This window comes from Dama dama, chromosome 22, assembly GCF_033118175.1.
Source record: "Dama dama isolate Ldn47 chromosome 22, ASM3311817v1, whole genome shotgun sequence".
In the NCBI taxonomy this organism is placed as follows: Eukaryota; Metazoa; Chordata; class Mammalia; order Artiodactyla; family Cervidae; genus Dama; species Dama dama.
Window position 1 is genome coordinate 20,221,735 of NC_083702.1, and position 15,067 is coordinate 20,236,801.

The 15,067-nt window shown below is 38.0% G+C and overlaps 1 protein-coding gene across 2 annotated transcripts; it reads right to left on the reverse strand.

Moving 5' to 3' along the window:
• Positions 1-3,966: 3,966 nt before the first annotated feature.
• Positions 3,967-14,784, reverse strand: OLR1 (oxidized low density lipoprotein receptor 1). 2 transcript variants are annotated; one of them, XM_061124941.1, is made up of 6 exons: positions 14,631-14,784; positions 12,665-12,766; positions 10,920-11,165; positions 6,194-6,333; positions 5,758-5,873; positions 3,967-5,194 (listed from the first exon to the last, which is right to left on the reverse strand). In XM_061124941.1, the coding sequence occupies exons 1-6, from the start codon at positions 14,683-14,685 to the stop codon at positions 5,050-5,052; spliced, it is 804 nt and encodes a 267-aa protein (XP_060980924.1). In that variant the 5' UTR covers positions 14,686-14,784; the 3' UTR covers positions 3,967-5,049. The 2 variants fall into 2 exon arrangements, with proteins under 2 accessions (XP_060980924.1, XP_060980923.1); XM_061124940.1 differs by having other exon boundaries at positions 14,616-14,784.
• Between the last annotated feature and the right edge of the window lie 283 nt (positions 14,785-15,067).

A 15,067-nucleotide genomic window follows, 5' to 3' on the forward strand; every position in this document is an offset into this window, starting at 1 on the left:
TCGGAATTTTCCAGTTTATTGTGATCCACATAGTCAAAGGCTTTGACATAGTCAGTAAAGCAGAAATAGATGTTTTTCTGGAACTCTCTTGCTTTTTCAATGATCCAGCGGATGTTGGCAATTTGATCTCTGGTTCCTCTGCCTTTTCTAAAAGTAGCTTGAACATTTAGAAGTTCACATTTCACATATTGCTGAAACCTGGCTTGGAGAATTTAGAGCATTACTTTGCTAGCGTGTGAGATGAGTGCAATTGTGCTGTAGTATGAGCATTCCTTGGCATTGCCTTTCTTTGGGATGAGAATGAAAACTGACTTTTTCCGCTCCTGTGGTCACTGCTGAGTTTTCCAAATTTGCTAACATAATTAGTGCAGCACTTTCACAGCATAATCTTTTAGGATTTGAAAAAGCTCAACTGGAATTTCATCATCTCCACTAACTTTGCTCTCAGTGATGCTTCCTAAGGCCCACTTGACTTCACATTCCAGGAAGTCTAGCTCTAGGTGAGTGATCACACCATCATGATTATCTGGTTTGTGAAGATCTTTTTTGTACAGTTCTTCTGTGTGTTCTTGCCACCTCTTCTTAATATCTTCTGCTTTTGTTAGGTCCATACCATTTCTTTCCTTTATTGAGCTCATCTTTGCATGAAATGTTCCCTTGGTATCTCTAATTTTCTTGAAGAGATCTCTGGTCTTTCCCATTCTATTATTTTCCTCTATTTCTTTGCACTGATCACTGAAGAAGGCTTTCTGATCTCTCCTTGCTATTCTTTGGAGCTCTGCATTCAGATGCTTATATCTTTCCTTTTCTCCCTTGCTTTTGGCTTCTCTTCTTTTCATAGCTATTTGTAAGGCCTCCTCAGGCAGCCATTTTGCTTTTTTGCATTTCTTTTTCTTGGGGATGGTCTTGATCCTTGTCTCCTGTACAATGTCATGAACCTCCATCCGTAATTCATCAGTCACTTTGTCTATCAGATCTAGTCCCTTAAATCTATTTCTCACTTCCACTGTATAATCATAAGGGAATTGATTTAGGTCATACCTGAATGGTCTGGTGATTTTCCCCACTTTCTTCAATTTAAGTCTGAATTTGGCAATAAGGAGTTCATGATCTGAGCCACATTCATCTCCAGTCTTGTTTTTGCTGACTGTATAGAGCTTCTCCATCTTTGACCACAAAGAATAAAATCAGTCTAATTTTGGTGTTGGCCATCTGGTGATGTCCATGTGTGGAGTCTTCTCTTGTGTTGTTGGAAGAAGGTGTCTGCTATGACCAGTGTGTTCTCTTGGCAAAATACTATTAGCCTTTGCCCTGCTTCATTCTGCACTCCAAGGCCAAATTTGCCTGTTACTCCAGGTGTTTCTTGACTTCCTACTTTTTCATTCCAGTCTCCTATAATGAGAAGGACATCTTTTTGGGGTGTTAGTATTAAAAGATCTTGTAGGTCTTCATAGAACTGTTCAACTTCAGCTTCTTCAACTTCAGCATTACAGGTCAGGGCATTGACTTGGATTACCGTGATATTGAATGGTTTGCCTTGGAAATGAACAGAGATCATTCTGTCGTTTTTGAGATTGCATCCAAGTACTGTATTTCGGACCCTTTTGTTGACTATGATGGCTACTCCATTTCTTCTAAGGGATTCTAGCCCACAGTAGCAGATATAATGGTCATCTGAGTCAAATTCACCCATTCCAGTCCATTTTAGTTCACTGATTCCTAGAATGTTGATGTTCACTCTTGCCATCTCCAGTTTTATCACTTCCAATTTGCCTTGATTCTTGGACCTAACATTCCAGGTTGCTATGCAATATTGCTGTTTATAGCATCAGACCTTGCTTCTATTGCCAGTCACATCCACAACTGGGTATTGTTTTTGCTTTGGCTCCATCCCTTCATTATTTCTGGAGCAATATTTAATTAACACCAAAGTAGACAAGAAAAGCGTGAAAGGCTGCAAAGGTGAGTTGGAAAAGTGAAGATGATATCAAGATGATATCAAGGTGATAGACTTAAATCTAATTGCATCAGTGTCACAATAAATGTAATCATTTAAACACATAAACACGGGCAGAAATTGTCAAAGTATATGAAATAGCAAGACGCAACTATCTGTCACCTGAAAGAAGCAGACTCTAAGTACAAAGACAAAACCTGATTAAAAGTAAAAGAATAAGGACTTTGTTGGTAGTAGAGTAGATCAGAATCTGCCTGCCAATGCAGGGGACACAGGCTGGATCCCTGGTCCAGGAAGATCCCATGTGCCGTGGAGCAACTAAGCCCGTACTGAGCCCATATGCTGCAACTACTAAAGCTTATGTTTTGCAATAAGAGAAGTCACTGCAATGAGAAGCCCAGGCACCACAAAGAAGAGAAGCCTCTGCTTGCTGCAACGAGTGAAATTCCACATAGAGCAATAAAAATCGAGTGCAACCAAAAATAAATTAAAAAGCAAAAGAATGGAAAAAGATACACAAGGTTTACATTAATCACAGAAAAACAAACCTGCCTGTTTTCACTTCATTCAAATAGATGTCAAAGCAAACATTATAGAGCCAAACTGATTTTTTTTTTTAGAGGTGAGGGGAGGCACAAGTAAACAAGGTCAGGAATGAGAGAGGTGGCATCACTACAGACTCTAGAAATATTAAAATAATAAGAAAATATGAAGAAAAATGTGAGGCCAGAAAAAGAAAAAAAAAATAGAAACTTAGATGAAATGGACAAATTCCTCAAAAGACAGAGCCACCAAAGCTCATTCAAGAATAAATCATTTGAATAGCACTGTGTCTATTAAAGAAATGGACTGTTTAACTGTAGGTAGTTAAAAATCTTATAAAACAAAGAAAAATTTTTGCCCAGGTGACTTCAATGGCAAATTGCTTCAAACACTAAATAAACAAATAGTACCAATTTTACACAAAGTCTATCCAAAAATTGACATAAAGGAGTACTTCTCTGAAACCTAAACCTGACAAAGCCATTAGATGAAAAAAAATTACATATCAATATCCTTCATAAACATAGCTGCAAAAATCCTAAGCCAAACTTTCTCATACTGTTCATTGGAAGGACTGATACTGAAGCTGAAACCCCAATACTTTGGCCAACTCATGTGAAGAGTTGACTCATTGGAAAAGACCCTGATGCTGGGGGGGATTGGGGGCAGGAGAAGAAGGGAATGACAGAGGATGAGATGGCTGGATGGCATCACCAGCTCGATGGGCATGGGTTTGGGTAGACTCCAGGAGTTGGTGATGGACAGGGAGGCCTGGTGTGCTGTGATTCATGGGGTCGCAAAGAGTCGGACACGACTGAGTGACTGAACTCAACTGAAGCCAAACTTTAGTGGATCTAAAATTTGGTGGTATATTAAAGTGATAATTTTAACCCCAAGGATAATTTTAATTCCAAGAATCCAAAGATGGCGTAGCCTTCTATAATTATACAGTGTAATTTACCTTGTTAGAAAGAAAAGACAACTATATAATCGTATCAATAGATGTAGGAAAAATATCAGACAAATCAATGTGTTAGTCTCTCAGTCATGTCCAGCTCTTTGTGATTCCTTGGACTGTAGCCCACTAGGCTTCTCTGTCCATGGACCTCTCCAGGCAAGAATTCTAGAGTAGGTTGCCATTTTCTTCTCAAGACAAATCAATACCCATTCCTAATAAAACTTCTCAGTATTGTAGGAATAAAAGGAAAATTCCTCAAACTGGGTTAATTTCATTTGTGAAAAAAACACCATATATAACATTGAATGATTTATTCCCAAAGTCAAGAACAAAATAAAGATATGTTCTGTTACCGTTCTTATTCAATATTTTACTAGAGATTCTAGTCCATGAAATAAGGCAAGGAAAAGAAAAAGAAATCATCCAGAAAGGAAAAAAATAAAAGTATTTTTCTCAAATAGCATGATTATATATCTAGAAAATCCAATGAAATACACACACAAAATACTTACTAGAAGAAATAAGTGAGTTTATCAAGGTTTCAGGATATAATATTAATACAAAACTTTATTATAATTCTACATACTAGCAGAAGACTTTGAAAATAAGAACTATAAATGATAACAATACCATCTACAGTAGCATAAAAAATGTGAAATACATGATGATAATTAACAACATCTACACAAAGAATATTACAAAGCATTGCTTAAAGAAAATAAGGAATACCTAAATAGAGCAATACACCTTTTTCATGAGTTGAACAAATCAATATTTTTAAGAATTCAATTTTTCCCAAATTTATGTATGGATTCAGTGCAATTCAAAATTTCAAGTTTTTTTAGAAATTGACAAGCCAATTTAAGACAGAAATAGAAAAACATAGAAACATAGAGTAACCAAACAACTCTAAAAAAGAACAACAATGAATAACTACCACCATGTGATTTCAAGATATATTAAAGAACCATAGAATTCAAAATATCATGCTGGTGTTGTAAGTCAAGAATAATAAATAAATCAATGGAAAGAAATAAAAAGTCCAGAAATAGACCCAGGCATGTATGGATAATTGTTGACAAAAGTGCAAAGGCAATGTAGTGAAGGAAGAATAGTCTTTTCAAAAACAATTGAATACCCACAAGCAAAAAAAAAAAAAAAAAAAAAAAAAAAATTCCATACATTCATATGTCACTTAAAAATTAACCTAAAATAGGTTCTAGATTTCCATGTAAAATCTGAACTCTACAATGTCTAGAAGAAAGCATAGGACAAAAATGAGGAAAATGCTGTGACCTTGAGTTAGACAACAAGTTCTTAGAAACAGTGGAAACAGGAAAATTGACTTCTCTGAAGTCTGGCAGGGGAGGACTTGGAACAAGTTAAGTGAAAAATATACAGAGGGAATTAAAACTTTTGCTATCAAGGTGTCAGACAACTGGGCCCAGTCTCTGCTAAGGGGTTTTGCACTCAACTAGTAGCAGGCAGTTCCTGGGGCTCTTGTGGTTTACACCTAAGTGACGAAGTATAGCTTAAATTCCAGAAGAGAATTCAAAGGTCTTCTCCTCCTTTTCCTCCAGATCCTTCAAATTCACTGTGCTCTCAATAGATTCGCCTTCTTTTGACATATACTGAATGCAGTTAAAATGCAGTTTTCAGCAAAAACAGTTCCTCTTTGAATATATGCACAGGTACCTGAAGGATACATATGGGAAACAGCTCCCTGAATTCTAAACCTGCAGGCAGGGAGAAAAAAAAAAAAGAAAAATTAGATTTACTGCCACCTTGTCTTAAAGCTTCAAGTCAGTAATAAATGTGAGCAGGAAAAGGTAAGAGAAGATCCGAATGGGTAAATGGGCAAGTCCCTATGTAAGAAAGTTGGAGAGAGATTCAGAAATTCCCCAAGCTTCTTTCCAGCAAGAAGAGGACACTGCATGGAATGCAGCAGTGACTTCAATAGTAGGTTCAATGAAGAATGAGAAACTTACGGACTTCCCTGGTTGTTCAGTGGATGAGAATCTGCCTGTCAATGCAGGGGACAAGGGTTGGATCCCTGGTCTGGAAAGATCCCATATGCCTTGGATCAACTAAGCCCATGTGCCACAATTACTGAAGCCTGTCCCCCTAGAACCCATGTCTGGCAACAAGAGAAGCCACTGCAATAAGCCCACACATCACACGGGGGAGCAGCCCATGCTCGCTGCTATTAGGAAAAGCCTACACAAAGCAGCAAAGACCCGGTGCAGTCAAAAATAAAAATAAATAAATAAACAAAACTTAAAAAGAACAACAAACTTACAAGTGGGGCCTCAAAGGAGTACCATCTTCCCAAAGCCACGAGTAGTTGGGTTTCCTCATTGACAACCCCATCCAGAAGGGGAAACTGGAATGGGCCATCACTCGCTGGATGAATTCCTGTGGGGAGTAACAATTCTGGGCTGATGAATGAGTGGGTGTGGACTTTTTAGATTAGATTCACAAAACTAAAGAACCCGAAGAGAACTTTGACATCCTCTCCATGTCTTTACAGCGATGTCTAGCGGAGCCTAGAAATACTTAGTAACCTGTCCATCCAAGGTCACGCACACATCCAGTGGCCACACAAGGCTAGAAATCAGGTACGTATTCTGATTCCTAAGCAAGCGCTCCTCTACTGAGGGTCCAAACCAGATCTACTTACCTATGACTGAATATTCCAGCCTGACAGACATCCCACACGTCCATTGAACACTCACCAATTCATCTGTGCTATTAATCTTCAGCAAGTGGGCATCCAAAGACAAGCAGTTCTCCTGGCTTTTTTCCCAATTAAAAGGGCCAGAGGAAAATTGGTAACAGTTTTCTTCATGCCAGAGCCAGTCCTGGGGACAAGGACCTAGGAAATATAGTATATCTAATCAGTGAGTTATGCCTGAGAAAAAATATTAATATTTCTATAATTCTTAACTCAGTTCACCTCTCAGGACTCCCACATGCATACCATCTCTTCTTAATCAGAATTGTACCCAGACTCTGCACATCCCTAAATAGCCTAGAGTCTTTATTTCTCCTTTTTTTTTTTTGGAGAAAAAGAAATGCATTCTGATTTTAGAAAACTAAATTAAAAAGCGAGGCTATTAAAAAGCAAAGCTTGAAGTGGAATGTAATATTAGAAACTGATCTACTTTTTAAAAAATTATGTTTGGAACTATGTAAATGAGTTAGGGGATGAATATTTAATAGCTATTCTGTTACTAAAAGATGTGCTTATATATTTTAAAGCTTCAGCTCTTTGAATAACAAATTTAGGCTTAGATCCTGTAACTCTTACTTCTGGATAGGTAGCCGTATGCGGCTTTTGAGTACTTGAGTAGTGGCTCATCTGCATTGAGATTTGAAGTATGTATAAAATACACCTAATTTTGAAAACTTAGTATGAAAAAAGAACGTAAAATATCACATAAATAATATTTATACTGATTAGTGTTGCAATAACATTTAAGAGTATTGGATGAAATAAAATACGTCACTAAAATTAATTTCATCTCTTTCTTTTTCATTTTTCATGTGGCTTCTATTGGGGTAGCCAAAAAGTTTGTTCAAGTTTTTTCTGTAATATTTTATAGAATAATAGAAGCTTTAATGTCGCATGTGTGGTATACCCTGTATTTTCTTTTGGACAGAGCTGCTTTAGGGAGAACAGTATATGGAAGCAAAGTGGGCATCTCCATTTCAAAAAGATTTCAGTAGGTAGAGAGTTTTCAGCAGCAAAATTCCCAGGGAGTCCAAAAACTTCAGGGCTTAGGAGACAGGCAGAAACATGACAGGGTCTGTGTGTCTGTGTGTCTGTGTGTATTAGTCACTCAGCCATGTCTGACTGTTTGTGACCCCATGGGCTGTAGTTTGCCAGGCTCCTCTGTCCATCAGATTTCCTAAGCAAGAATACTGGAGTGGGCTGCCATTTCCTTCTCCAGGGAAACTTCCCAACCCAGGGATCGAACCCAGGTCTCCTGCATTGCAAGCAGGCTCTTTACTGTCTGAGCCACCAGGGAAACCTGTCTATGTGTTTACAGATATTTTAAATACTCCCTGATTCCTTCTCCTCCTTTCCCTCTGCCTCTCAGTTCCCCTCACCCTTTCTCCCTCTCACCCTTCCCCTTTCTTCCTTTCTTCATTACCATCATCACCATCTCTTCTCTGTGTTACTAAAACTTGGAACCTTTCTACTAGGGAACAAAGCCCTTTGTTCTACACTGTAACCAAAAATATAAAACTCAAATCCTTGAGAAAGGCAACATTTCAATTTCACTTTGTGGCATAAAATCATTGCATAATTTTGTAAGAACAGGTTTTATCAGAGAGGACAAAATAGAAGGGCACTGAACTGCGAAAGGAGAAAGTGAAGGAAAGAGGACATACATAACACCAGGCTGAAAGCCAAGAATGCAAGATTCTTCCCAATTTGCATAGTCCTGTCTAACTATGCTGAAGGAAAGAGTATACTGGTTTTCTTGAACTAAAAGAAAAGTCTACGTAGGTTTTCCAAGTCATAAAAAAGTGGAAAAGATGAATCTCATAGTGTATTCAAACCACCTGTATTTCTTTAATTATTTTTTATTTAACAAACACAAAAAACTGCTAGGTGCCAGAAATGGTTGGCAGTAATTTTTATGTATTGGCTCATTTAATCCTCATAACAACAGTATGTATAAGTTCATTCATTTTCTTCGTTTGAAAGACAGAGAAAATGAGAATTTGGACTTAGGCAGTCTAAATCCAGCATCTGTGTGTTTAATCAGTATATCCCACACGTGTGTGCTCAGTCACTTCAGTAGTGTCTGATGCTTTGCGACCCGCCAGGCTCCTCTGTCCATGGGATTCTCCAGGCAAGAGTACTGGAGTGGGTTGCCATATCCTCCTCCAGGGGATCTTCCCAACCCAGGGATCGAGGGCTTCCCTGGTGGCTCAGAGGTTAAAGCGTCTGCCTGCAATGCGGGAGAGCCGGGTTTGATCCCGGGGTCAGGAAGATCCCCTGGAGAAGGAAATGGCAACCCACTCCAGTATTCTTGCCTGGAGAATCCCATGGATGGAGGACCCTGGTGGGCTACAGCCCATGGGGTCACAAAGAGTCAGACACGACTGAGCGACTTCACTATCACTTATCACTACCAACCCAGGGATCGAACTGTGGCTCCAGCTACTCCTGCATTGCAGGTGGATTATTTACACAGTGAACCACCTGGGAAGCCCCCATTATATCACATTACCTCTCAAGCTCCTGAGTTTGAATGAATTGAGGAAATACTTCTTGGTGCCCATCAAGACATGTTAATACAGTGTTTCGAGGTAAATCTGGAACTTGGCACTTTTAAAAAGCTAGGTGGGTAACAATTATGTACACTAAAGGTTGAGAACCACCACTAATTCCAGTGCTAAAATATCTGTTACTTGGAAGGCACTGCATCTTTCTAGCTGGCTGACCTCAAGCAAACTACATATGAGAATTTCTCAGCATCTCGCCTTCTTCATACTTTTATGGAGAATCACAGACTTGTCAGTAAGAAAGATATAACTTATCTCAAACTTGAGAAAACTGGCATATTTTTCTGCATAGTATTTTATTGTTGCTTTTGAGAATCTTCTCAAAGCTGCTTGATGAAAGGCATGTCTGCCAACAGAAGACATATCATCTAGTATTTTCAATTAGTTGTCTAAACTTGGCACCTTTGGAAGATGATTCTGAGCAGTCCTGACATAGTTTTAATCCCATATGACTGATAAAAACAAGACTAGTTTATGGCCCCACCTGTGAAATAAACCATTTTTTTGGTATGTAGCTATGTCTGCTTATATAAACATCCCTGTCCTTGATATATTAGGTTCCCTCCTTTAAGCCTTGAGATGGTTTTATTTCTTCAGCTGTTCTTTCCTTAAAGAGATTCAATATACAGTTGACACTTGCTTAAAAAAATCAGCTTGTCTAAAAATTTCTGCTTATTTTGGAAATTTAAATAACCCTGTACATACTGAGGGCCTCCCAGGTAGCACAGTGGTAAAGAATCCGCCTGCCAATGCAGGAGATGTGGGTTTAATTCTTGGGCTGGGAAGATCTCCTGGGGTAGGAAATGACTACCCACTCCAGTGTTCTTGCCTGGAGAAATCCATGGCCAGAGGACCCGGGTGGGTTACAGCCTATGGGGTCGCAAAGAGTCAGGCATGACTGAGCACACACATACTGAAGATATTTGTAAACTGCAAAAGTTTATATGAACCTACTTATCATTAAACTTACCTGGCTTTCAACTTTTTGATCTAGAAAATAAATGCATGGGTATCTGTAAACTGTTACTATGTAGCCTTTAGTCAACAAAATTACATGGTTGAGACCATGAGCTATACAAGCAAGAAGCTGTTTATTAGTGGCAGTTAGGTGCTAACGTCAAGAATAAGATTCTCAGGCACCCCATCAAGAAATCAAGGTACCACTGAAAGTGACTCCATTTCGCACTTTCTAATGCTCCCCATGACTAAAAGCACATGATTTAATTACACATTGTTGAAAAACTAAATAATACATATGGATCACTTCTGTAATATTATCAGAGTTCACATTATCCTCTGCTTATTACAGATGCTACTATTTCTACCTGCCTCCTTGATTCTGAGTTCACTTCATTGACTGAGATCAACTCAGTTCTTCTCATATGCACTGATTTCCTGGGTCCCTCACATTTTTGTCTGATTTGAAGTATCTACTTAACACTTACAAGCCAGCTCACCTCTATTGATTCAACTTATGTTGATGTAGTTGTATACTTTAAGAAACAGTCCCATAGAATAAAGCTAATGAAGAGGTGGGAGTTCCCAGGCCAAAGGAGACCACTTGGGAAAAGAAATCAGTGTTTACGATACATTGGAATGGAAAGAGATGAGAATCTGTACCAAGAAGTGGGAGGGTCCTGCCAGAAAATCTCAAAACTAAAATCTTAAAAAGAAAGAGAAGGCTCTTGTGAGGAAGGAAAGCTTAAATCCACCAGAAAATGTGGTTGACTGAATCAGATAATCTCAAGAATTTGACGTGTGATAGAGTGAGGATGACATCAGATAGGGGCTTCCCTGGTGGCTCAGAGGGTAAAGCGTCTGCTTGCAATGCAGGAGACCTGAGTTCGATTCCTGGGTCTGGAAGACCCCCTGGAGAAGGAAATGGCAACCCACTCCAGTACTCTTGCCTGGAAAATTCAATGGACAGAGGAGCCTTGTGGGCTACAGTCCATGAGATCACAAAAAGTCAGACACGACTGAGCAACTTCACTCTCCAGAGCAAGGATGACAAAAATAGAGGACCTATAATGTAGAACCTGATGAATGAAAAATGATACATACATCCATACACCAATATTGTCCTTGGGACATTGCAAAAGAAAGGTTAAGATTCACAGTTAAGCTTCTATTGTTTCTCTTGACCCCCTCTCTCCCTCATACCTGAATAGTTTGCTGCCTCTTTCAGAACTTCTTGAAGATTCAGGTTCTGGTGATGAAGTTCCATTAGTTTCTTGGATTTCTCATCCAGCTTGTGGGCAAGGGTTTCTATCATTTCTTTGAGTTCCTTCTGTGACTCCTGGGAAGATTTTTCTGATTGGCGCTGGGCTAAAATCTGTCCCTCCAGGATATCTTCCTGGTGAGTAAGGTTTGCTTGCTGTTGCTTTAGGAGCTCAGACACCTGGGATACTAAATTAGAACTAAATTGAGATTCCAATTCCAATTCCCAATAAAAAAAATTCCTCCACTGGATTTTGAGGCAATCAAAGAACAGAATCAAACCATCTATTTTGACAACAAAGCAACCCAACTTTACTCAAATTATGGATTTGGAAGTTATTTGATATTTCTGATATATATATATATAATGTTGGAAACTGTCTCAGATACTTATGATTAAAAAACAAACAAACAGGATTTTACTTGTTACTGAGAGTTACACACAAGTTAAAAGAAATCACAGGTTAAATCATTTATCAATGGCATAAGTAAAATGTAGATAATCTAAAATAGGCAGACACAAATCATACTCAGTGATTATTAGTAGGACTTATCATTAATGATTTACTCTACTGTGTCTTAATTCTGTGTCTTAATTGCCCTTTCTCCACCCATCCACACTTCCTGATTTTACATAAAAACTGTGACATTCGCCCTGTTTTTGAGAAACTCTCCCATGGGATTATTTTAAGCTGCTTTCGCAAGAATATGAAAACAATTTTTCAATTTTAGCCTTTTTTTTTTTTTTTTTTTAGGAAGGGTGGAGATGAAAGGAAGGTTGTGAAATCAAGCAGGCTACAAATGTTAAGGGTCCAATGTCTCAGTTCTATAAGTTTGATGGTTCAGTGCAAAGTAGACCCTTTGGCTTGAAAACCATACTTGACCCTGTTAAAAAGTGGTCAGAATCTCAGAGGAAGACTCTTCCAATGACCACCACTGAGTCAAGGGCTCTTCTCCCACATCGTTAGGAAAGGATTTACAGGTTCAAAGTGTTCATAGATTGAAAAAATAAGTGGTTTGTGACCTTAAACACCAATTGAGGAACAAATTAGCACTTCAAAGGCCTTCGTAACTTAGATTCTAGAGAGCCAAAATAGCTCAAAACTATAACCTAAATACATAGATGGGTTAGATGTATGATCATCACCGTTTTTTCCCCTTCTTGGTCACTTTCACCTCTTCATTTCTTTTCCTTTTGACATCCCCTCTTTCCTAAATGGCCATATTGTAAATCCGAAGACTGTCCTATTTTAAATATTCTATTTATGAAGACTGTGTTTCTGAGTTAACTTAAAACTGGTATTTAATCATTTGTATTAAAACTCAGTGTGAACTAAATGAAGTGTCTTTTTATGGGTCCCTTTGGTGATCTTATGGGTTAGTAACTTCAAATTCTTTCCTTCCTCATTATTCTGGGGTTTAAATGGACTCTAATCATGAAGTTCTGGAAACAAAATCAAACAAAAACCTAATATCTGTAATCTTCATCCCATGCCTCAATCTATTTGAGGAAAGAAGACAACGAACTCATTCATCTTCCCATTCACTCCTAAAAATGGTCTGCCTTAAATGTATCTAAATCAAGGCGGTTTATAGTTACTATGAAACCAACTAATAAACGGTATTTAAAAGCCCTCATTTTTTTTTTTTTTTTTTTTGGTCCCTTCTTTCCCTGCTTCAGCACTTACGTTGCTGTATCAACAATATCACGGTCACCAGTAGTCCCAGACAAAGGACCCCTAGAGTCACAACAGTGGGGTACCACTTCCAAGAGGAAGCAAAACGAAGACCTAGAGTGACAAAGGAGAGATTCACAAAGACAAAAATGATAGAGGTAAGTGGTCAAACAATTCTTTGGATCCAGCCTGTACCTGGCACTTCGCACTACTTACTTCTAGTCTTTCCAATGACTGCAAATAATTCACTATCCACATTTACAGGCAAAAAATATGGGCAATTAAAAACTTTAAGTAATTTACCCATGGTCACACAACTGATGAAATTTAGGAGCTGGGATTCTATCAGATATTTGACTCCAAGAATCTGATTCTAGTTAAGTTCAATTTTCTTTTTCTTTTTGGCCTTGCCACTCTAAATTTCCCTGCCCAGGGACCAAAGTCATGCCCATGATATTGGAAGCATGGAATCCTAACCACTGGATCACCTGGGAATTCTCCAAGTATCTGATTCTAAAGCATATACTTTGTCTAGTCTCTCCACAATACCTTAAGAAACTCTCAGTCCAGCTTGGTTGGATTTACTTCCTCCACAAGGCAGAGAGCCTGATGTTTTCAGTATAGACAATGTGTATGTGTGCATATGTGTGCACACACACCCACACCCCACACACACATACACACAGTTATAAGTAACATATAATAAATGAATATTAGATATCAAGCAAGTAAAGTCTTTAGTCAGCTAACCAACTGAAAAAGTCTCAAAAAACTAACATATAATTTTATGCTATTTAGTTTTTATTTCATTAAAAATAAATACATCTTGGACCTGGGGTTATTGACTAAAGAAAATATATAAACTAAATCTCTATATTCATTTGATTCATATTACTATCACGTCCTACACTCACACCAGCTATATCACTCTTGTTATGAGAAAAAAATTCCCCATTATTATAAAAGCAAACCATGTAGCTCACAAGTGTATGAATATCTTATTATGAAGTCTATCACCAAAAAAGCACAGATACTATCGTTCAGAAGGAAAACATTTCAAATAAAGGATTTAGATTCCTCACCTTGTAAGATAAACAAATAAGGGACTGAAAACGTTAACCCTTTATATGCAAATAAGGAAACTGACAACTCAGTGAGTTGCCTAAGATCACACAGATGTTAAGATCCAAACAGAGATTGTTAATCCAATTTCGAGTAGCTACATGGCTTGGACCATCACATCACAAAAGCTCCAGTGTGAATGTATAATGATTCAAATCAATCAATGATCAAATATTACTACTTTCACTGAGTTCTCAAGTGTCAAAAGCACTCTACAGATGAGCCAAACAAAATAGAAGTTTTGACAGGAAGGAATATGGTTCATTCACTGATTCAGGAGTGATTAAGCTCCTAGAATATGTCTGGCAAATTGGCAGAAAGGAAGTTGAAGATAATTATGTGTCTTGCAAGTAATTGCCCAATCCTAGCATTAGGAGAAAATATCCGGGTAAATCTTTCAATCGACATTTCCCTCTGGTCAATATTCCTCCCATATTATAGCTCAGTCTTAACTCTACCACTTAATAGCCACATAAAACTGGGTAATTTAGTTAATCCTCCTGATTACTAGTTAGTCCTCTGTAAAAGGGAGATGATAGTAGTCCCAACCTCAAGGTGTAAAGCTTTAATGCATATAAAGTGAATATCATAGAAACTAGCCTATAGCAAATGATCAATAAGAGTTGGTTATCATCACCTTCTACTACATCATCATTCATACAAAGTTAGCTTATCATCATCTTCTTTAATCACCATATCTGACTCGTTTTCCTTTTAAGTAAATGTTATTAACTCTAATATATTTCCACACTCAGGCATTGTAGTTTTCTACTCCTATATTCAGTTAGTTTACATGTCTAAATTAACTCTGTCCTTGTATTCATTTACCCAGCCCTCGTACCTTTTGCTGTCTCACCATTTGGCTTCTGATCAAGTTGATCTTTCATGCTGTTGTGGTCATCAACAGTCATTTTCAAATGTATTCCAAGAATGAGAGAGTGAAGCTGTTGAGGACTTCTACGAAGTGAAAGTTTGTGAGTTCCTGCTGGAGTGTTTAAATAGCTACTGATATCTGGTGGAATGACTCAATCATTGGTAGGAGGAAGGAGAGGCTTTGCTTCATATTGGGAAGTTGGCTGACGCAAATTCTTGAGATATGTCTATTGCAGGAGGGGAAAGTGGTGAATCTGATAGTGTTTCAGGATATTTCACCAAGTAATTTATGAAAGGGAAAATTATATTTTCCATGAGCATTAGAGGAGTAGATTTTTACCCATGCTTCAGATAAGAAAACTGAAATTTAAAAGGGTAAGTCCCAAAAAATTTGTAGAAGAGTGTGCATTTAGACGAGAT